The sequence below is a fragment of the Cyanistes caeruleus genome, chromosome 8 (genome assembly GCF_971803275.1).
Source record: "Cyanistes caeruleus chromosome 8, bCyaCae1.hap1.1, whole genome shotgun sequence".
In the NCBI taxonomy this organism is placed as follows: domain Eukaryota; kingdom Metazoa; phylum Chordata; class Aves; order Passeriformes; family Paridae; genus Cyanistes; species Cyanistes caeruleus.
The window spans coordinates 26,603,420-26,627,041 of record NC_141708.1 but is presented as its reverse complement, the minus strand read 5'-3'; the positions used below and the strand labels follow the sequence as shown (position 1 = coordinate 26,627,041).

At 46.1% G+C, this 23,622-nt stretch overlaps 3 protein-coding genes across 5 annotated transcripts in view; 1 reads left to right on the top strand and 2 right to left on the bottom strand.

Annotated features, from left to right (window-relative positions):
- The window catches only part of CHAT (choline O-acetyltransferase), a 30,691-nt gene extending 19,188 nt beyond the window's left edge, over nucleotides 1-11,503 (bottom strand). Inside the window, exons 1-6 of one of the 2 annotated variants that reach the window (XM_086899866.1) lie at nucleotides 11,329-11,503; nucleotides 7,629-7,773; nucleotides 5,523-5,714; nucleotides 3,311-3,429; nucleotides 1,844-1,897; nucleotides 152-332 (exon numbers count right to left, since the gene is read on the bottom strand). In XM_086899866.1, coding sequence (XP_086755992.1) covers nucleotides 152-332; nucleotides 1,844-1,897; nucleotides 3,311-3,429; nucleotides 5,523-5,714; nucleotides 7,629-7,670 — 588 coding nt within the window. In that variant the 5' untranslated portion in view covers nucleotides 7,671-7,773; nucleotides 11,329-11,503. Of the gene's footprint in view, nucleotides 1-151; nucleotides 333-1,843; nucleotides 1,898-3,310; nucleotides 3,430-5,522; nucleotides 5,715-7,628; nucleotides 7,774-10,618; nucleotides 10,879-11,328 lie in introns of those variants that run through there. The other variant, XM_086899865.1, reaches the window with a different exon arrangement.
- The window catches only part of LRIT1 (leucine rich repeat, Ig-like and transmembrane domains 1), a 108,542-nt gene that overhangs the window by 23,817 nt on the left and 61,103 nt on the right, over nucleotides 1-23,622 (top strand). The window lies entirely within an intron of this gene.
- SLC18A3 (solute carrier family 18 member A3) lies at nucleotides 12,128-14,375 on the bottom strand. The gene has a single exon (XM_023945322.2). It carries the CDS (start codon nucleotides 14,358-14,360, stop codon nucleotides 12,780-12,782), a length of 1,581 nt encoding a protein of 526 aa, XP_023801090.2. The 5' UTR covers nucleotides 14,361-14,375; the 3' UTR covers nucleotides 12,128-12,779.

Sequence of the window (23,622 nt, the reverse complement as noted above, 5' to 3'; positions counted from 1 at the left end):
GGAAATATCAACCGCAAACGATCGGTAAGAAGTGGGCTCATACGCAGCACGCTAATTGCATTTCTGAACAGAGATTAGATTAGGCTCTTCTGGAGTGAATTTAAGCAAATTAAGAAATATAGAAAGGTATGAAAAAAGAAAATTAATTTACCTGATTGTTACAAGCAACAATGATGTGCTCTGGTTCTGGCATTACATTGCTTTTCTGGGCCACGAGGGTATCTTTGGTATGTCCTGGAAGACGATAGGAAGAAAAGAGTCCATAGTATTGCTTCATACAGAGAGGATGGCCAGACAGCTGTCCACGAGAAAAATCAGCAGGTAAAGCATGGCTGCAGAGAAGGAGAAAAACAAAGCCAGAGGAAAAGAGGGGAGAGAGAAAGGAAAAGAAATCTAATCTGTCCTTTGTTCTGTTACAATTAGATCAGGTATAACACAAATTGAATAATAAAATGAGATTACAGTATAAGGGAAATAGATGAATTCCCATACCAAAGTTAAATACATCATTCCTGGCAGCTTCATGCATATTCATTAAGCAATGCATTATCATCTAGTGGAAATGGAAATAGCAGGTCACAAGCAGCTTTGCAATGTGCAATGTAGGAAGCCTGCCTAGATGGGACCCCGGAAGCTTGGCAGGACGGAAGTCAGAAGAACAGCTGGGAAACACCAGCACCTAGAAGAAAGGTGCTGATGAAATTCCCTGCAAATCACAGCAGCCCTGTATTGTGCTGACTGGTTAGAGAGGTGTGAGAGGGCCTTTCCTAAAAAATGGGAATTACTTGGGCAATACAGTGGGAATTTCTGTTTTCCACGGGACCTTGCTTTTGTGCTAATTTTTACTTAAACCTATGGAGTAATACATGCTGAAAATCTATTCTTTCTCTGATTGGAAGGTAGGTGAAACCAGCATCTCTTAAAAGGCTTCTTTAGTGGCCAGGAAAAAAAATGTGATTAATTGACAATGTTGGATTGCAGCAGGAAATAATGGTGCTGCTGGTCAAGAGAGGCAGCAGAGACCACAGGAGGAAGAAGATTACAGTGCAGAGATTTTCCTTCTGCAAAAGAGATCTAAGCTTCCAACTTGTCAGACAGGGGCAAAGGTGAAGAAGGAGGCAAGAAGGTTTATTCCCATACAGCTTATGAGGGTAATGTCTTATGCTAGTTTATCTTGGTTAACCATGTCTTCAAAACAGTTGCAGTTCTAAACCAGGGATATTCACTTTAGTTCCCAACTCTCAAATTCTGTGTAACACTTATTTCCTTACACAGGTGAATAAGACATATATGACTTGAAGAATCGTGTATTTCCCTTGTGTTTTTATTCAGAAAGTAACAAGAGCATAAGTAACAAGAGCTTATATTTGCTAGCTGCTGGACCAGCCTTTGGTAAGACTTCCCTCCCCTGCAGGGGTGTGTTACTTCTCTGCAGGAGGGAGGTGGGACAGTGTTGTTTTAGGTGGGGAGTGCCAGGAAAGGTGTGCAGGCTGTGTAACCACAGTGCTGCTGCCCTTTGGGTGTGGGGAGCACAAGCTTCCTCTTGTGTTCTCAGTAACTCTGAGTAACTCAGTCAGGCAAATTGCGTGTGTCCTCTTGGGCTGCGCCATGCCTGCCAGAGTGATGACTGCCCACCATCAGAAAGGATCCTTCTTCAATCTGTTACACTGCAGGAACACGGCAGAAAGGGCAAAAAAATTTGCTGAAGCACTCGCCATGAAGCATGCTGGAGCCCCAGCCCTTCCCCGTGGTGGAAAGGTGCAATACAGCCCAGCTTTCTACTGAGAGCAGCCTTGAATTAGAAGCCCTGTGAATATTCAAGCTCTCCTTCCAAGCTACTTACGTGTCCAGTAAAGCTTTGTAGTCTTGCACTCCTGAAATGAGATTGGCAGCAAACCTGCAAGTAGCATAGAGAAGTGACTTCAGTCTTTTGTCATTTGGCAACACTGGGCTGTTTCTGGGAGACAGAGGGAAGCCTGAATGATTGATGGCACAGCATAAGGAGAGAAAGTCTTCTGGCTTGGCAAGAAGCTCTCCCTGCCCCCACCCAAAACCTAAATTAATTCATGTCAAGAGAAATATGAAATCCTAGTGACAATTCCTTCAAATAGTTAAACAGACTACCACAGGAGGAGGTCTGAAAGTGCTTATTTACAGAATGGGAGCAGAGACTGAATATTTAATAGAATCCTCACATGGGTTTCCATATCAATACTCATAACCTGTCCAGTGTTGGAGTACTTCCTGTCCTAAGCAGATACTCATTTTGCAGAGCTGTGGACAGGTGCATTACTTCCTAACACTGTCTGTTTGCATTGTGTCAGAATGGGAGGCTCTGAGAAAAATATTTCCTTGTTAAAGCACGTGCATTAGAAAATGCAAAGTGGAGGTTTTTTTTGGAAAGCTGTGTGCACAGTAAATTTAGTCAGTAATGAATGGAAGCATTTATAGTTATGTTTAAAGTAAAGTAAAAAGATGCATTAGCTGTCTCTGCAAAATGTTAAAATAATGCATATTGGTTTCAAGGTTCTGGCTGTTTTATAAAAGCATAAATTCTCATGCAGTTAATTATTTCAGTAATGAGCAGCTAGAGAGTACTAAAAGCAAAGAGGAAAATTGCACTCTATGAAGGTAGTTTTAAAAGGAAGAATGTTTTGGCAAAGGCTGAAGAATGGAATCCTGTTTTAAGGGTGTCTGGAGAGGTATATTCTGTGCTTGGCTACATGCTTACCTTCTCACTTTTTAAATGATAGTAATTGCCCACAACAGCTCAAAGCAGAAAGATCAGTTCAGGGCTGGGACTGATGGACCTGAAGGAAGTGGTGTTCTTAGGGAAGAATGATTTCTGAATTCTTATTCTTAGATCCCCTGTGTTTCTGGTGCCCTTTTGTGCATGTGAGAGGGACAATTTAATGCCAGCATGGCCTTTTCAGGGTTTGCAGGGTGGCTACGAGTCATAGTGAAGCCATGTTAAAGATTATTTTCCTTAAAACTGTGTGTCAGAAATTAGTATTATTTTGTTTTTTCATCACAAAGTGGTTTACTTGAAACACATACTTTGTAAATATTCCTTAAAAATATAAATCCCATGGCATATCTTTCATGCAATAAGTGTAATAGTAATGACATCTTTCTGAATATCAGTATGAGTTACCCCAGAAACACTGCCCTCAGCCAGCAGGCCTCATAGGAAATCATTTTAATGGCTACAGCCCTTATTTTTTAATGAAAGTTGATTGTCTTTTTGTAAAAGCAGTACATTTAAAATATCCTTTCATTTAGCAAAAGCTGCAAAGTTGTAATACATTACCTCAGCTGGTCATCTACGTCCTTGAAATACTGGCGAGCAAAGATAATTGCGGGGCTGGAATTGACTGGAAGAGCCAGGCGGTTGTTGAGGTACATGTCATCGAGCCAATAGTTAAACACCTGAGGGAAGGGGACACCACATCTTAAAGCTGCCAACAGCACACAGAAAAGCAGTCTGGGGATGAGGGGACAGTGCCTGGTGCTCCTGGTGTCAGCCATGGCTCTGATTAATGGAGCTGCTGAGCATTTTCAGCTTGGGCTCTGTGACCTCAGCTCAGCAGAAGTCAGCCACAATTCCATAATCCCATTTCTCAATCAATGGCAATTTACAGTGTGTTCCATTAAAAACTAAACAAACTCCAAATTGTGGTGCTTTGGGTATTTTGTTGTTTGCTTCTCCCTACAACCAGAAAATGTTTGAATACAACATTAACTCTTGCATAGCAATTAGAATATGTTTAAGTGAGGGCCACGGTTTTACTAGCGATACCTTTTCTCAGGGGACTTAAAATATTTGTCAATGGTGCCAAGATGCTCCACTGCTAGCCATCAGACACTGTCCTGTAGCAAGACAGAACGGGAAAAGAATTTCCAAAGCCTAATGGTCCAGTCCTGCAGAGTGGCATGTGGGTAGGACCCCTGGAGAATTCCCTTTGTGTCCACTGACACAAATGCAGATTGCTGATTCTTGACCCAGACAGACACACATTAAATTTCTAACCATTTTTATTGAAAACACAGATTAACAGTAACTGCATTCCGTTATGTCTGAGCAGAGATTGAAGAATCATTATTTGGAAAATGGAAGCTTTCATAAAAAGATCAAATGGTCTTTCTGAGAGGGCAGGCTTTGCATATGGTAACTATAAACAACAACAAAATTATGCAAAAATAATTACAAATGCATGCATCAGTTGAAAAAGTTTTCCTCCGAGATATTTCATTGCTGTTAGAACAGATGCTTCCCCCACAGTCTCTGGAGTCTTCTGGGGAACATGCTAGAGGTATACTCCTGGCAAGCTAAATTCCAAATAAAACCATTTCTAACTCACCTTAGTAATCAGGTATTTATTTTAATAATCAGTATTTAAAAATGTCACAATTTCAGAAAATGCTTATGCATCCTTTCTCTCTAATTTTCATGCTGTAAGTGTTCCAATGAGCAGCTGTCTTCTGGAATATTTTTTCCTATCAGGAAAACTATTTAAATGCTGGTTAGTTTAGCCACCATGAAGTTCTATGATCACAATATGAAAACAAGATTGGGCAGTATTTTGTTCAGAAATTAAGCACTGCTTTTAAAATGAAAGCACTGACAACATTGTAGCTTTTCCCCCAACCATAGCAGCAATTCGCTGGAGTTTTTTTGTGTGTCACGCAAAAGGGAGAACCACAATTCACTGACATCAGTAACAAGCCTGAAGGATTTCAGGGAATCCATAAAATCATTTTCCTCGTGGGGATGGAAGGACTTCAATAAAACTCTAATTTTCAGCTGCCATATTCTAACATGGTTAATGAGGGCAGGACGAACTGTGACTTTGTGGAATGGTAAAGTCTACTTTAGCTGTGGCTTACCTAATTTGCCTGCCTTGGGAAGCAGGAAGCTGAACTTTTATAAAGGCAGAGGTCTCAGCATGGTCTGTGTGATAGCTGTAGATGTATATACATGTATGTGCATATATGGCAAAGTAACTACTTCAGGGTAACTGTATTGGTATAGCATGACAGTGAATGGCAAATAATAGTTCAATATTAAAAGACTAATTCCTATAATGAATATTCCATTTCAGAATAATTGGAGTGGATCAGAACTTTGGGTAGATGGCTGTGCAAGGCACTTTTAAAGCCCTATCAGAAAGTATTTTTCATTCTAATAAAAATTCTAAATCCTGTTATTTAAGGCAAAGGAAGAAATTACATCCAAAATATGTATTTTCTACAGGTGTTGTGACACTTCTGTGCATACACCTGAGTTGAATGAATGTCCTCATCGATGTCAACAAACTGTTGATCTGAAAGCATAATAATGACATGTATTTTGCCATAATTTTAAAAAACTAGCCTATTACATCTGAAATGTTACTTTGTCAGAATGACCCCTATTTGCATTGACCTGCTGAAAGAAAACAGTGACTGCATAGAGGATATCAGAAAGAACTTGTAAATAAGTATCCAACAGAGCAATTATTTTTGCCACCGCATTTTCTTACCCAGTTTACTGTCTTTTCACTTCTTTCCTCAAGCATTTTCTGCAAGGATTCCCCCAGGCCTCCTGCAATTCCAAATTTCTCCACAATGGCCTTGGTCTTTTTAAATTGCTCCTCTGGCACCAAGTGTTCCATGCATTGTAGGTACATGCGTAAGGTCTGCTGCAGTGGTGGAACTGGAAGTTTTGGCACTTCCTAGTCATGAGAAAGAAATACATATTAGTGAGTAATTCTATTCGTTTCCCATCTGTCCTCTTTTGCTTCTTTTTTTTTTTTTAATTTTTTTTTTTTGTTGCTGATTAATATGTTACATCCCTTTAAAAATTAATTTATTCTGTTTTAGCAGTTGAGAGGCCTGATTACTACAAATGTACTGTTTGTAGGCTTTCAAATGGATACAGCAGGGGACTAGTGGAAAATTATCGAGGATACTATTCCTTGGTAAAACTTCTAGAAATCCTAGGACAAAGAGGCATGATGCAAGCAAATAACCCTGAGCTAAACTCTTGGAAATCTGCAAATACCTTACAAAATAATAAAATAATATCTTAAGGTATTTCATTAGTAAAGATGTGCATTTAGCTTGTGATTAGTAAATCCAGGGGTTAATACTTGTCTGACTGGTAATACAAATGGTTATAAAAGGATAGAAGTAGAAAACATGCAGGTCTGTTTGTTAGTACTGACCACACACAGTGCTCAGTAAGCTTGTGCTTTACCCTGCCAAACCTCTGCTGTCAGTCAGTCTGGAACATCCCCCCAAAGGCTTGAGAAAGCATTTCTATTTCCTTTATCCTTATCCTGTTTGGAGCAATAGTATCTAGGAAGAAGAGAGTTCCTTGCTGTCCATGCAATTAAGTTTCCTTTGTTTTTTAATGTAGAATTAACCAGGTGAAGTATAATTAGTCGTTTAAAAGCCAGAGCAATTATGGAGGCAGTGGGAAAATCAAGTATGGATGTAATTCATGAAAGACTGGGAAATTGCAAGAGGCTGTGATGCTCTAAGCGTGGTTCCTCAGGGAGGGAGCTGTGTCTCCTACTTGAGAAATGGTCATCTAATGCAGCTATGCTTGTCCATTAGTGATTAGTGTAGGCCGTAAACTTTTGGAGCCTTTATTTTTCTAATTTGATTTTTGCCATGTCATAAAGTAGGCAAAGTTCAGATTTTTTTTTTTTTTTATTTTTTTTTTTTTTTTTGCTGGCTTTTGCTGTAATGGACGTTCATTTTAGTATGATTGCAGGCCATAGTATGATTTTTAGGTGGAAGAAAGGATTAGCAGAAAGGATTATCTGTCCCACCTTGCTGCTCAGAGTTAGTTAAGTACATGCAGGGAGGGAGGGCGTGGAAGAAGTGCTATGAACAGTAGGCAGTGGGTGTCCTCTGAGCTCAAGTACCAGCTCTGCCTTTTGACATCCACAGAAAAGTCAGTGCTGCATTATGTTCCCTATCAATGACCAAAGATTTTAGATATTCATGAAAAGTGTTGTAGGATTACTGTTTGTTAATGGAAATGCAAATCAAATTTAGCCTGTAATACACCCAGAAATAAAAGAATGGCAATTCTACAGTTACAAGCTATGCTTAGTCAAGATATATTTCTTCTGTCATTGATTCCTCAGGAAACAAATGTGCTAACTGGTATTTCTTTTTGATACCTGGCTTTGGCCTATCTAAGGTTCCTCTGCAGCTCATAACTCTGCTTAGGAAAAAACCCTGGATGCTATTAACAGGCATACATACCCAGCACCTTCTAAACCAGCTTGAAAATTAATCATATGTGATAGTTTGATAGTGCTGTACTACCATGAATAATTTCATGCCATCTCTGACTTTGTAGTATAAAAATATTTGTTGTATAATAATATTTAATTTACTCTAGTTCTTCAGAGGATGTTGGAAGAAAGAGTTTATTTGGATATGAGAAGCACTAATGTTAGACCAAGGCTTCTGGCTATAAACTGTTGCAGAATAACTGGTGTTCCCTGAAATGAAGAAATTGTCTCTAGAACAGAGATTGAGTTACAATTATGATACTAATTTAGAGATTTAAAAGTAGTTAAGTCATCTTCTTTTTTTTCCTTTTTGTTTTCCCAGAAAGAGTTACTTACTCTTTCATCTTTACTGCATGTATCTTTCTCGTTCTTCTGCATTTTTTTCCCTAGGTCAGGCAGTCCTGCATTTCTTTTGGTATCTTTCGTTGAGAAGAGAAATTGAAGTCACTTGGGGGCACTTATGGAGCCTGATGCCTCAGTTCTGGAAATAGAAAAGATTTAAAGTCCTGTCAGTACCCATTATTTATAACCAAAATGTACGAGGGGAGTATTCCCTGTGCAAACACACACAGAAGCTTCAGAATGCAAACCTGAAGAGAAATAGAAGTATAACATTCAAAGCAGCTGAACTGAGCCCTGTGGAGATTGCTCTGACATTCTATTTGGCTCATTTTGCTATAAATTTATTTATTCAGAACTATCTGATTCTCATAAAAGGTCCCTTCTCAGCATGGTTTATTGTGTCACTGTAATTTACTTTGCAATTTATTGTGGCATAATCTGTGTGCTTTGTATTACTGTTATATGCTAGCTGGAGGAAAGAGGGGACTTTTCTTTGAATGTACTTATGCTGACACAGGTAATAGTAATGTTGCAGTTTTCTGTATGAGGATCTTACATTTCCTCCCCATACCACTCTATAGGAGAGCACCGCAGCCTTTAAATGTATTTTTCATGGCACTGCTCCATGGGTGTACAGTGAGGTGCCGTGCTAGAAGATGTAAAAAGGAGCTTGATGGAGATGTGTCTCTGCCCTCTGCAGCCTAGACTCTCACAGGGTAGCAGTGCCTGGCCTGGGGGGCCCTGTGAGCCTGCCTGTAAAGGTTGTGGGAAGGCTGGCATGGCTGCTGTACCCTGGGTTTGAGTCGCTTCATAGTGCGCTTCATAGTCTTTCCAAACAGCATGCACTTATCCAGGGAGACAGCTTAACCTGCCCAAAGTCACAAAAGTAATCTGTGACAAGAGCAGAAACTTCCATTCATGTCTTTCTGGTGTGCTTATCCCGGTTTTCACTTCTAAAGATGCCTCTTAACTCCTTTTCTGTGCAGGAATAAGCTATCTGACACACGTTTCTTCTCATGTACTAGTGACCACACCAAGAGATTGTCCTTCAGTTATGACACTACATAAGTACAGCTAAAGCAGAGGGATTTTTTTGTTTTCAGTCAGGTCTTGACAGATTAGAGATTTTTTTGTTTTCTTATAATTGCTTTGCACTGTGTGTATGCAAAATATAAAAGACAACATGTGTTAACTATGTAGAAAATATTTTTTTTTCCTGTAATCTTTAGAATTATTACATTTAGGGCCCTGGAATTATTTCTACAACAGCTTTTAAGAACAATTTGGTTTAAAATCTACTGTGTATGAAAGAGTGAAGTGTTGTTGAAGAGTTTTGTTTAGCAATAGGCAGAGATGGCTGTGGATTATTCCTCTCCTGAGGAATTAGCTTGGTTATTCCAGCCTTGCAGCTTCAGCGTGGCTCTGCCAACGCGTATGTGGTCACTGACACCTTGTGTTGACCCCATGCTCTCCCTGTCCTGCACTGGCTGTCAGTGGGGCCATGTGCTGTGAAATAGGTTGTATAAGGTTGAGAGGCATCCCTGGGGCCACAGAGCAAACTCGTGTTGATCTGTCATCTGCTCACAATTTCAGCCCAGGTGAGAGATGATTTCCCTCATGGAAAGGCCACATTAGACCACTGCACTTCTCTGCTCGCTCTTGTGTGCTGCACAGGGCTCATCACTTAGCCATGCACTCTATTCCTAAAACACAGGTTCAAAGCACCTCAAATAATGCACGTCCTGTAGCTCTTGGAAGACTGTGGCTTGCCCAGTTGTTTATGGGCTGGCCTCAGCCCCTCTCCCGCATTCAAATACAGAGCAGACATTTTGTCTTTAGAGCCCCTCAAATTGTACTCCCTTGAAGGCAAAATCCTGCTGGTATTCTTTTTGCTGGGACTTTTATTCTTTCTTTCCTTATGTTTTTCTGTCAAACTGCAGTATGGTGCAAAGCTGACTAGAAGTCTGTATTGGCTCGGTGTTTCTGGGAAGTGCTACTACTAACAGCCCTGCATATCTGTAAAAACAGTGTGATAAAGAGTTCGGAGGCAGCAGCCTGAACTGTGCTTTTCTCTCTTGTGAGGATGAACGGAGGCTTTGTCTCTGGTTCAAGTGCTGACAGCTTAGCATCACACCCAATCCTGTATTTGCTTAATAAAGGACAAGAAAACTGACACAGGAGAAAATCCTGCAGAAATTCAAGATGACTTCAAAGCTGCTCACTAGAAAGCTGTGAGGTACATTGTCAAAGTTATTAGGCAAAGAAAAGAAAAAAAATAATCCTAGCTGTTTTTATTTACAGCTGGCTTAGCTGGAGGGCCAGGGTGAGCAGCTTAGCACGGTGACTGCGAGTCACAGCAGGCTGGGGTGGCCTTCCCCAAGCTCAAAGCAGCAACTCGAATCCACAACAAAAGGCACTGATCTCCCCGTTAGCAGACAGCAGGGAAGGACTAGAATAAGCCCATGTGCTTATACTTGAGTTCTCCTGACATGGTGGACTCGGGAGGCAGCTCGCAGTACATGATGCTGTTGGGGCAATACACTCACTCCTCATCCATTCATTCTTACTCGCAGTGTTATCAGGAGAATAACCTTAAAGTTCTCAGGAATCTATGCTTGAAGTTAAGAGGAACGTGAGGAATACACTGCCGCGGCCGTGGACACTGCGAGCGGAGCCAGGAGCCGCCCTCTGCCGCCGGCCGTGAGCTCCCTGCGGGCCCCGTCGGGGAGCGCTCACGCTCCCGAGACCTGCCCGAGCCTCAGCCCCGAAGGAGCCCTTTCCCTCCCGACCCGCCCGCCACGGCGGGACACTCGGGCGGCTGCCAGACCAGGGCGGCCCCGGGGTGCCGCCTAACCCTCCGAATTTGGCCAAGGGAGCTCGCTCGGCTCCGCTCGGCGGGACCCGCCGGCCCCGCTGCCGCTGTCCCCGGGCCCGGGCTCTCCCGCGGCCGCGCCGTCGGGGCAGCAAGCACAGCCCGCCCGTACCTGCTCGTCGGGGAGCTCCGGTGCGGCTGCCGGGATGTCTCTGCGAGTCGCGGCGGCTGTCCAAGGTACCGCCGCCTCCTCCGCGGCCAGGTCCCCTCTGGGTGGGGGCGTGTGGAGGGCGGCTCAACTCGGCCGCCGCTGGCTCCTCCCCGCCCAGCACCGCCCGGCCCGGCCCGGCCCGGCCCGGCCCTGCCCCGCCGCCCCTCCCGCAGCGCGCAACAGGCGTTGCTGCGCCCGTCCGCCGTGCCCGAGCGCCCGCTGCGCCCGCCGGCGGCTCGCCCCGTGCCGGCCGTGCCCCGTGAGGCCGGGCGGCGACAGCCGGCCACGGCCGCGCTCCTCGGCGCTCTTACGGCCGTCGGGGTCAGCCCCGGCAGCGGCAAGGGCGGCTTGCCCCCCAGGGGCTATTGCGCTCGCAGAGCCGCGTTGCCACGGGGGTTGTCGCCAGTGTCGAGAAGTGTCGCCGCGGGGCTTCTGCGGCTCCTGAAAGCTCGGCAGCCGAACGGGCGGGCGGCGCTGGCGGTGGCTGCCGGCACCGCTGCCGGGAGGGGTGGAAGGCGCTCCCCGGTCCCGGGAGGGAGCAGGGCTCTGCAGGAGCTGCCGTGGGGCAGCGGCGGCCCGGGGCGGCAGCGCGGGCGGCGGCCTGGAGGAGGCTCCGCTTTTGCCGCTTACCGCAAAGAGGCGGCTGCGGTTTAGGGAAGCGGGTCTCGCACCTCGCACGGCGGTGGCTCCTTCGCCGAACCCCCGTGCCGAAGCGCCATCCCGCTGTCTTCCTGAGTCTTGCGGCGCCTGGGCAGCGGCTCGGCCGCGGGGCTGCGGAGCGGCGCGTCCCGAGCAGCTCAGCGGAGCGCACCGGCCGCCCACATCCCCGGGGACGGCTGGCAGCCCTTTAACCGGCCCTGTGGCCGCTCGTAAATGTCTTTTTCCCCCTCTTGCGATTACAAATAATTAATTTTGTTTCCTAATGGGTTCATAATTAAAACAAACGATTTTATTTTATATTAAGAGAAATTTACAGGACAAGTTATGCAGTCTGGTTCCCTTGTGAGCGGATCGAAGGTTCCCACTGTTTGCAAATGTTTGAATGAAGCGTTTCACCCATCTTTTGTTTTTGTTTAATTCCTGTCGAGTCACTGAGGTGGGTGCCTTCTAATTGGGCATTTAGCAGTGAGTAATACTGGAAGCACCTTCCAGTATTGTACCTCTAACTGCTGGTAATGTAATTTTTGAAATATTAGAAAACTGAAAATCATTATTTTGGGGAATTAAAATTGAATTTGCATGAGAAGTCAAAGAGCTGTTTTTAAGCAAGCAGTAGCACGGTTGCAGCGTGATGTTATTTGCTCAGACCCGTTGTGTTGTGAAGAACATTTTGTACTGGGGTTTTCTCCTGTGCCATTTTGGTAGCTAGTGAGAATTGTGCTCCGGGGAATTGTTACTTCAGGGGTTACACTGAGCACAACCAGCTCCCTCCCCCAAGCAGCCCTCAAAAACAAAACAAAAGACAATCGATCCCCTTCAATTCTCTTTATTCAGACCGTATTGTTCTTGTAACTTGGACTTCAACATAATACAGCATATTGCACTTACCGGAGAGCAGCACAAGAGAGAAAAAAGGTACAATACTTCAGTTTATTCCCAAGGAAGAATAAAATGAGATGGTTGTTGCTCTTAAATATATGAAACCAACTGAAAGTCTGCGTATATGTACACAAGATTTACTAAGTCCCTGAATACACCATTTGAAATTTTACACATACTTTTTTGCTTTTCTTGTAATTTTTACAGAGATATACAGTATGTCACACACAGTTTCAGTTTGAGAACACTCTGCACAATTATACCCCAGCTACAAAGCTGTTGGGTTTTTTGTTTTCTTTTTGGTGTTTTATTTTTTGAAAGATCCCCTCAGATTTCTGCTGATCACTCCAATAATTTTTTTCAGTATTGTCTCCCATTATCCCACCCCTTCCACCTTGCCAGAATGCTGAGGGAAATACCGATGAAAAGTAAGTCTAGAAGAAAGCCATTACATCATGACAAAGGTTAAACTGTGGATATTGCACGTCAGTACAGAAACATAATGCAGTAACATTTTTCGTTCCCCGCTTTGCCTCTCTCCCACATCTCTCCTTGCTCCTGGGTCTGGGCCACATGGGGGAACCTAACTGTACTCATAGTCTGATGAGTCCTCCTCAGACACCCCTTTCAGGTCTCTGTGGTAAGAGCCCACGCTGTTCTCATCCACCTCGCCTGCTGGCTGGAGGCTTTTGCCTTTGCGCTCCTCCATTTTGATGGTGTCGTAGAGTCCCTTAGGTCCTTCTTCAAGGAGGATGTTCCTCTCCGAGTGAGAGGGTTTCATTTGGCAGACATTTTTGAGAAAGAGCAGGACAGGGGCATAAAGCACGTTGGCAAGCCCCATGCCCAGGTTGAGCTGCGCGAAGCCCATGGTGTGCACGATCTGGCCGGCCACGATGGGCCCCAGCGCATACGCCACGCAGTAGGAGATGTCTGCAATGGCGTAGACGCTGCCATAGACAGAGACGTGACGCACGTCCACCAGGAAAGCCAGGGTGGGCAGCAGGGCTGTGTCCACCAGGGCGATGCCAAAGCAGATGCCACAAAGGGGAACGATGACCTGGCCGAAATTCCTGCAGGCTGGCACCAGGCAGGAGCTGGCGCCGATGATGGCCATGCCGAGGGCCCCGTAAAACCACTGCAGGTGCGGGTAGGCAGCAGCCAGCCGGACGGTGACGTAGACGCCCAGCACGTGGGGGAAGAAGGCGGGCAGCCAGGTGAGGCCCACCTCCCACTCGCTGGCCCCCATGGAATCCTTCATCCAGTTGGCGATGGTGGGCTCCAGGAAGGCCAGGGGGATGTTGCAGGTGGCCAGGGCCCCTGCCACCACGGCGATGTAGGGGTCGATCATAAGGCGGTGTATGGGGGTGCCGACGGGCATGTTGGCCCGCGCCCCGGTGCCGCCGGGCGGCGCCAGGACCAGCAGCAGCAGCCCGTCGAGGAGGCAGACGCAGGCCAGCACCAGGAAGGGCACCCGCTTGCCCGCGAACTCGTAGAGGACGCCGCCGAAGGGGGGTGCGGCCAGGCTGCCGAAGGAGATGCAGGCCAGCGCCGTGCCCAGGGCGCGGCTCCGCGCCGGCTCCTCGGCGTAGCGGTCGGCGATGAGGGCGATGCCGGCCGTGTCGGCAAAGGCAGAGCCCAGCCCCTGCAGGCTGCGCGCCGCGAACAGCGTCGCGTAGTTCTCGGCGAAGGCGAAGGTGGCGGTGGAGAGGAACAAGACGGCCAGCCCGGCCAGCAGCGGCAACTCGTAGCCCACGCGGTCGATGAGGGTGCCGCTGAGGGGGTTCACCAGCAGCTGGAGCATGGCTTTGGAAGCGAACAGTATCCCGATCTGCACGTCCTCGTTGTCCCCCGAGGCCGGCGGGTACCGCGCGGGCAGAAGGCTCCGGTTGCCGCCGCCGCTCCCGTTGCCCCCCGCGGGCGCGGACGGGCCCGCGGCGCCCCCGCCGCCACGCATGGCCGCGATGTAGTCGGGGATGATGGGCACGATGACCATGTAGAGCATGTTGTCCAGCAGCAGCGCCACGCACACCACCATCAGCAGCAGCCGCCGCTGCCGCCGTGCCTCCCCCATGGCGGTGCCCAGCTGCCGCCGCCGCTCGCCCACCGCCTCCGAGAGCCGCTCCACGGCGGCCCGCGCCCGGCCCGCGCCCCCCGCCTCAGACATCGCCCTCAGCGCCGCCGCCGCCGCCCCGCCGCCCGCATGGGGCACGGCGGGGGCGGCCCCGCCGCCTCGGCCGCCCGAGCCGCCGCCGCTCACCTCCGGGCGGCTGCCGTCAGCCCGCGCCGCCGCTGCGAGGCGGCTCCGAGGGGCCGCTCCTCCATCACCACACTAATAAGCGCCGCGCACGGAAACCCCACCCGCCCCCGCCACCGCGCCGGCCCCGCCGCTCGCCCGCCCGCCCTCCGCGCCCCGCCCCGCCCCGCTGCTCCGCGCCGGGGACGGCAGCCCTGCCCGCCGCGGTGAGGGGGCTGCGGGGCGGGGGTGCCGCCGGGACACCCCGCCCCGGGGGTGTGCCTGGGGGGGCGGTGGGGACGCGGCACCGCCCCCGGGGCGGGGGCCCCACGGCAACTCTGGCCGGCCCGACGGCACGGCCGGCCGCGGACGCCCGAGCGGCGCTGGGAGCGAGCCCGGCTCCCCGGCAGCCTCCCCGAGCTCCCCTTCGCTTCCCCCCGGGCCGGGGCGATACCCGCCCGCCCGTGCTGCTCGCAGCGGTCCCGCGTCCTCTCGGCCCTGCGTCCCGCTGCCTCAGCGGAGCCGGCTCGCCTGCGGAGGGCGGCGATCACGGGCTCCGCCGCTCTGCTGCCGCCGTCTAAGGCCAGAGCTGCTCGGGGCTGTCGCAAACACACGGCGAGGGTCCGGCCGGGGCAGGGGGGCGGGACGCTCGGGGCGGGGGGGGAGCTCGGGCTAATGGGGAACGGGGCTGGCAGGGCTGGGCTGAGCCCTGCCCCACCTCAGGCGGGGCCCGAGACCACGGAAGCTTCGCTGGAAATCAGAGAGCAGCGCAGTGAGTGCGTGTGAGCGCGTTTCCAGCACCCGGAGAAGCAGCGGGGCAATAAGCCTGGAGTGCGGCGGTGTTGCACACTGCCCGCCTTTCGCCGGGCCCGTGCGGCAGCGGGAACAGCTGCGGAGCAAAGCGCAGAGCCTTTGCTATTGAGCACTCCCTTGCACAAAGCAGCATATCATCACTCCCGTAGCAGAAATGACATGTGGGCTGATCCGAGGAGGATCTCTGCAGAAGGCTGTATGAAATAATCCCATCTCTCAGCCGAGCGGTTCCTGAGTGGATGTGGAGTTGGGGCAACTTCATTTGCTTGCGTAGCTGGGCTTCCGCAGCTGAAAGGGAGATAGATGATTTATCTGTCAGCTGATGTATCTTGCTCTGTTGAGAAAAAAACATTCTAGCTGGCCAGAAAGTCTACAAGATGGATCCCTGCGTGGAGTAGTATACAGATCAAATTGTGCTTACACAGAAGTGGAACCTTAGAGCATATTTGAAATAACAATACCCTTAGACATCCATATTGTCATTGTTACCCTTGTTATTCATTTACTACGTGTGTTGTAAAAGTGCAGAAATGCACCACTGACAATCGCGATAAAGCTCTTGACCTGGGACTCTAAATAAGCTATTATCCTACAGGCTTCAAAACCTAATTTCAGGGTGTAGAAGGAAAGTGTCTGAAGGAATAGAAGAGTCAAACTGGAAGGGTATTGAGCTAAAAGCCTTGCACTTGGCTGTACAGTGTCAAGATACTTGTCACCTGTGAGCCTGGTTTAGTTGGGAAAAAATCAAACACTACAAAGTCCATCCTCCTCTGATTCTTCAAAGAGACCCTGGGGTAGCTTTTTGAGAACATGTCTGTGCACAGGACATGGGAGGAGCAGCTACCCAGATGATGAAGAATTGGCTGAAGGATGCACCTCCTGTTTGGGATGGATATCACGTTTGCAGTAGGCAGTAATGGGTTGGGGGCAGATGTGACTTTGGATCATTGCTGTGCTGCAGTCAGGAGTATTGGAATCTTGGCTCGCGCTTGATGAGGCACTTTATTTGATTAAAGTTTCCCTTTTAATCAGAGATATGGTCATTTCCCGTCTCTAAAATGGAATCTGGCTCTGGGGGTCATGTCTGGATAATAAAAGGACTGGTTCTCTTGTCTCATGGGAGTTGATATCGAATTTATTACCATCAAGAGAAAGCAGAATTATACTTGTAAAATGTTGCATAATAAATTTAGCTTCCTTAGTAAATCAAATCAGTGGATACCCTTATCTGCAGGAGATGCGTCATCGCTACGTGAGCTTCTTTGACTAGACAGAACTAATGGGGAGAAAATGTACCTTCAAGTGTGGTCAAAGTTGATGGACCCACAGTAAATTAAAGTTTAAAAAAAGTCTCCCTGGTGTTTGGCTTAGAAATTTATAATTGTATTTGGGAAGGGACTTTAAGGTGAAATGACATGACTTTTAAAATTTTGTGCTTTTATCCCAAAGCCCAGAGATGTGACAATTATTTAGTTTGAGAGGAGGAATGCGGAGGAGGTGATGTACTTCATTTGTCCTCCAGTGCAGAACATGCAGATTTGGAAAACTACTGTTAATGTCAAGGAAATAGAAAAGATTTTGAGTCTGTGTAAAGAACAGAGATGACTGCACCAGGACTTTCACCACTTTCTTTGTTCTAGAGGCTGTAGATCAAGGAAAAGTAGCTCAGGATGACTGTTTGGCAATAAAAGGGAATTTATTATTGAATTCAAAAAAGTCCATGGCCCAGGAAGACAAATTCTACTAAGGATCCTCAAGATTTCAGAAAAAATCCTAGAAAATATGTAACATATATGAGCATCCAAACCTTCATATCTGATGATGATACCAGTTTAAGTTGAATATAAGGGTAAAGTAGGGTTCAGTATGATCACATTTCTAACAGTTTAAAAAGGAAGACCTACCAACATCAGGAATTTTGGAAAAATGAGAGAGGTTTCTCTCCAAACATCAAAATAAGTATATAAGTAGTTAAACAGATAAAATTACTTGTGTACAGCCTGCTCTTGCTTGTCCTGCTACCTACTGATAGTCCTTGTGCTTTGAAATGACAATTGTTTTTGATGCTGTTGCAGGATGATTTTACAGAGGGAGAGAGAGGGAGAGAAGCAAGAACTGCTGTGATGCACTCTGCTGTCAGGAATGGAACTGAGTTAATAGTGCATCCTTAGGAGCCTTTCTTTCACAAGGGAAAAAGTTTTTGCTATGAGGTGTCCAAACACAATGAGTCAGGGAGTTAAGAGTCCTACAGGTCTGCAAAATATTAATACTCTTAATAGCCTGAGTACTTAATGTCTGCAGTGGGGAGCTTGCCCTCTTCAGGATATGGCAATACTTTTTAGCACTTAGGACTCAACTAATTATGTGCTTCTTTTTTGATTAAAAGACCTGCTACTCTGATTCTGCCAAATAAGAGAGACACACTTAGTTTGACAAGTATGTTACAATCTTCAGAAGTGTGATAGAAGATAAGGGAAGAGATAGAAGGTAAGGTCTGTTTTCAACAACTTAATTTCAAATGCATTTTAGTGCAGAAAATGGCCAGGCTATCAAATGACAGCCAATTAATTATTGCTGTGAATGTAATTATTGAGAAAACAACAGGTATTTTGCATTATCCATTAATACACTCCTGTTTGTCAGTAGTAGCTGAGGTTCCTGCTCTTCCTGTTGGGCTCTAAAACCTTTGTTGCCAAGGCAGATGTACACACAGTGCAGACAGAAGCACATGAAGCACATAGAGGAGCTTTGGAGAGCAGAAGAAAGAGGGAGTCCTGCCAGGGGCTGGTGGTGCCATGAGGTGGCACTGGGCAGGGACATGCCAGGCAGGGCTTGGTGACCCAGGTCCTGCTTTGGGTTCCAGCTGAGCTGGTTGGCAGCTCTGGTTGGACAAGCCTTAGCCTCTCCAGTTTTGGTACTTTTGGGATTAGCAGGATTAGCCACCAGGCACAGCATTCTGGGGAGACTGTGTGTCTTGTAACTCTGTCAAGACCTCTATGATACAGGTGTAATGTGGGATGGGGACTGTACATGAAAGCATGCCCTTCCACTTCTGTAAAAGCTTTGTTCTTAATAAAAAGCAAAACTACTTTTTATTAATGGTTGTCATACTTTGAGAAATGGTAAAATGATCAGGGTGGGTTTTTTTTAATTAATGTTACACCCACACTTCATGCTGCTTCAGTCTTTGGAAATAATGCTTAGAGAGAATGGAAAAAATAGGTTAATATAGGAAAAATAAGAGAAAAAGCAATTCAAGGATATGTGTCTAAGCTTATGTCAGTTCTTGATAGTTGTAATAGACAGTTCCTCAGTTAGGGTTAAAAGAAAGCTAGTAAATGATGGTGTGTCTTCCAACTCCAAAAGTACAGGGTATTCTCTATGACAAAGTCATTTCTGAACATGTAAATAGCTCAGTGAATGGAATTTCCCCTTTCCCTCTTGGAGAACACTTATCTATGGATGTTATGTCCAATAAAATTCAGGGTTTGAGTAGTCTCCTGATGTTCAGTCTGAAATTTCTTTTCCTGCTGTGTTTCTGCTAAGCCTATGTCTACCATGTGTATCACCTCAAACCACCTTTTTCTCTTCTTTATATCCTTCAGACATTTGCTGTGTTAGTCCCAGACTACACAAGGATGACAAGTGGTGTCCGTCTTTGAGATGCAGGAAGCAGTTATAAAATCTGGGAAGACGCTGTTCCTCCCAATGACTGCTTCTCTTCCTAGTCCTTGAACACCATTTCTGTCCTGTCATGTCTTTCTCTGCTCTTTTGTGAAACCCTGTCAAACTGTTCTCCAACCAACCACAAAAGTATATTTTTTCCCCAAAGTTATCCTGGTTTTGATCTTTTCAGTTGTAAAAATACAGAATCTATCCTTGCTCCAAGACTCCTTGAGTTCATTTCTGATCCAATTTTGCAGGGAACAGGAGCTGAAAGAATGTTTGGATGCTCCTGATTCCTGATACTAGCTACTCATCTCTGCTCACCTTTTGGGGCTTTGGTGCAGTCCAAATCAAATTTGTCACTGCTTAACAGCCTTTCAGAACTGTGATAGCAGAAAACACATTTTCCACATGCCCACAGATAATTTCTGGGGATTTAAAAGTGGTGTCATATTGGCAATTTGGTTTGCTGACTGTTCAAATGTGCATTTCCATCATGCTGGACATTCTCCTAATGCTGACTACAGAAGAAAGATATATCAAAAAACCTGTCAGATAATTTGGATTGGTAATCTGCAAAGACATTCATTTGTCCAAAGCAGAATGAATTGAATGTGAATGGTTTACTTAAATGGAGAGGCAAATACCTTGGCAAATAATTAAATATATATTTGCGAGATATATTATAAGTGACATATCCCAGTGACAGGATACAAGTCAGCTTGTATTTTCTAACTATTTAAGTAAAATTTCACTGTCAGGAAAAGCTCAAGCATCTGGCAATTTTGTAATGCCTTTCTACAAAATTATTGCCAAAGAGAAAATTCTAAGTATGAACTAACCATTGGTGTCTGGAGACAAACAACATAAAGTTGTAGTGGATTCTACTTTTCCATGTGACCTAAGGAAATCAGGAAAAGGTAAACCTAGATAATTACTCATGTACATCTAATGCACCTAAATATCTAACCATTAGGTATTTACTCATGTGCATGTATTAGGTTTGTCTGTGGCAGTGTTTGCCACCAGACTTGCCCATCTCCTCCCAGTGCACTGTTTAGTTCATAAGAAGTTAGGTTTCTGTAGCTTTCATCCTCTGCCTTAACAGTATGAATAGCTGTGGCATTTCAAAACATTGAAAACTGCTTGTAAAGAAGTGGAGAAAATGTTCCTTTCTGCATCATAGATAAAGCCAGTGGAGACTGAAGCCATCTTGTAGGTCCTTACAGGTGTGTGGGATTAGTATTCACACAAGTTTAGGGAGGGAAATCAGGGGTGCATCGTTCTTCCTACCTCAGGAAGTTACCAGACTGATTCTTAGCCTGCTAGCCTGAGGCTGGTCTTGGGATGGCATGAGCTGGTGTCACTGTGGAGCTGCTACAGGAGTGAAGGCTTGGAGCTGGTTGTCAGTAGAGACAGAAGAATGAAATTAGTGACTTTGTGGTGCTTTTTGTCACTGGGAATATCTGCTGAAGCCTCTGTTGCCACTGCAGTTTCAGAGCAGTATAGGGTCCATATGTGGCCGCTGTCAGCTGGGGGCTCTTCTTTGCCAGGTACAAAGGGCAGTGACTCCTGCTGGTGCTTTTAGATCTATCAAAGCAGCCTCTGGTATTTTTGAATAAAGTTGAATAATAATCTGTACTTAATAATACATTAGACTGATTTTTTTTTTTGTTACTTTTTGTTCATGAACCATCTGAAGGTACTTGTACAATTGTCTCTTGTTTTGTTTGAAAGTATTGTAAGTTGCTCTTAGCATGAAGGTTGTTCTCAGAGAAGTTGCTGCAAGAATGAGGTGCCTGACATTAGAAATCTGGACTGCACTGACTGGTTCTCCGGGGTGGAGCACCTCCTGTTGCTTCCCTGCTTGGGCTGGAAGCACATGGAATTAGTGTTAGTATCTCAGCCTAACCTATAGAGTATGTCTATGCCCCCCCCAAACTGAGAAGAGTAGATCATAAGTGGAATAAACTTCATAAGAAGTGGTGAGATTTGACAGCACATCTAGTAAGTTTGTGCTTAGAAATTGTACTGAAAGCTCTCTGGAGGATTTGAAAATCCAAGGAGATGAAGTCCATTCGCTACTAACCAAGGCAGAACCAACTGGGTAACAGGAGGAATACCTGGGAGAAACAGCTGAGAGAGCTTCTGCTCTGAGCCCTCTTGCTAGTGGGAAAATGCATGGGATTTGCTGTCAAAATGTGATGGGACTGGTGGTGTCCCAGTTGTAATCCCAAAGAATGCTTGGTTATGTAGGTTAGATTCAGAAGCAGAATTTCAGTTTTCTTAAGAAGTTTGGCGCAGTGGATGTGTGGGAGTTTTTTTTTCTTTTCAGTTATTTGTTTCTTTGTTTGGTTTTTTTTGTCCCAGAAACACAAAATTATGGGGCAAGTTTTCTTTGACTTTCAGTTAGATGGGGGGCACCTGCAGATGAGCTTAAATATTTTTTAATGTTCCAAGTTGTTTTAATTGTGAACATAGCAACAGAATGGAAAAGTAATTTGATTCTATGGGGTATCCTATTTTTTTTCCCAAAGCTTTGCAAATTTTTTTTGGTACTGTTAAGAACTCTATTTTCTAACTCATATAAGCATTATGTATTCTGTGCATTTCATGGCCTAAACTGTATGTATGGAACAGAAGGCTGCTCTGTGCAGGTTTCTGTCCTAAGTGCACAGAGTAAAAGGGAAATGCAGGGAACATGCAGGAATGAGCTGAAGGATGTTGAACATACACTGTGGAGGAAACTGTTTCTAATTGAGACAAATGAGCTTGCATTTGAAGGGAACTCTTTACCTCCTGACAAGATTTTAGGAATTCAGTGGGCTCCAGTAATTTCCTAACTGAACTTTTAAAGAGATTTTCCATTTCCTTGATTGCTGCTATATTTAAAGAAGATGGCACTTGAGAATTGAGAGCAGGACGCAGTGATCCTGCCTGACCCGTAATGCCAGTGGAAGCCACTATTCTTGGAGCACTGTAATTCTGCTCTCGCTGGGAGGCTGCCTTTGATTTCAAGGCAAAAGGCTGGAGCTCCCAAATGGGAGACTGCTGTCCTGCATCTCTCACCGAGCGTGCATTAACTGGAGAGCAGGCATCAGATTAACATCCCTAGTGCTGTCATAAATCAATCTGTGTATGCTTAAACAAGTTACATCAGCCTAATGGGAAAAGATGTGGTGAGACAATTAAAAGAATTAACCCAGAGCAGGGGGGTTGATAGCACGGAATAATCTGTTGCTGGAGCGTGACGACCAGGCACCATGGTAGCTCTGGCAGGCAGTCCCTGCAGGAATTGAACCCAGTCTCTCTCATGGGAAGGCTGATGCATTTTCAGAGGATCTGGCAATGGGGCTCTGGGGTTTCCAGATGCTTGAAGGCTGATGAGGTTTAATTATTTTTATTATTAATTTTTATTGCTCTAAGGTGGAAAGCAGCTGTGTGTGAATGAGTTCACTAGTGTGTGTGTAAATAAGCCAGCTCAGAGCCTTCCTGACAGTGGAATCAGAGCATAAGCAATAGGGTGCAATCAATTCTAGTGATTTAATACTGTCTAGGTAAGCTTTTCTTCTTACTTACTGACTCAAGAAGGTTGCCTTGCAATCCTGTTCTTATGCTTTAGTGAGTTGCCTGAATTGAGCAGTGCAAATGGCTGCCAATGGAAACCAGAAACTCAGACTTCTTATTAGATTTTGTGCAGTGGTCATTATGGTGAATTTAATTACGAAAAAGGCAGGGGAAAGTTGCTAAAAAAAGATACAGGTTTGTTTGCTTTCCTCCTCCCCACCTTGTGAAAAGTCAAATTGACTTTTCTATCAGGCTTACAGTCTTGGAGCACACATTGCAAGCTCCTATTCAAGTTCATGACAGTTGCACAGGAGTCTTTGAAAAATGAGACTCTGTCTTCCCCAGCCAGTATTTAGAGCCTGAATCCAGCTCAGCCACGCCCTGTGTGAGTTAATGGAAGCCTCTGCTCCTCCATTTTCCCTTGAGTCTGCTTGTTGTTTCCCTGGAAGATTTCTTTTCCATGGGCTACTTGTGCCTGGAAAACAAGAAAGGCAAAACAAAAATGCAAGGCAAACAAAAGGCAAGAGACCCAAGAAGAAATTGAGAGGTGGAAAGGGGCACTCACAGCATTCATACTACATCACTGCAGTGTTTGTGTACTTGACCCTCTTTTTATTATTTTTTTTTCCTGTGGCTTTGTTATCATCTTCAGGCAGAGAAACCTGTGCTTGCAAATCATTTTCTTTTCCACTTATCCCCAGGCAGAACAGTGAAATGTTACCGGGACCATAAGGGGCAGCATAAGGAGGTCATGGAGTTCAAGGAGTTCTTTGGAGGTGTGGGGAAGCTCCACCATGTATCTCAGAGCATGTGGTGTTGACACTGTGAGTCCACCAAAGCCTGAAGAGTGGGGCTAAAATGCTGATGGTGTCTCCAAGAAATGAAGTTATTGGCTGTCCAACCCTCTGCTTGCTAAGTGTGTCTCTTGGCTCAAGGCATGTCAGGGGGTGCTGGGACTGGCACTGCTGCTGCTGCATTACAGCAAAGCAGCAGTGAGCAGCTAATGGTGCAGTGTCCTCCACTGCCAGGGGCCCGTGGCAATGGGTGTTTGAGGGAGCTGCTCCCCCAGCTCATGTGTGCATGACTCGAGTTTTGTGTGTGTTGTGCTTAGATATGTTTTTGGTGGACATGCTGAAGAGGGTCAGCA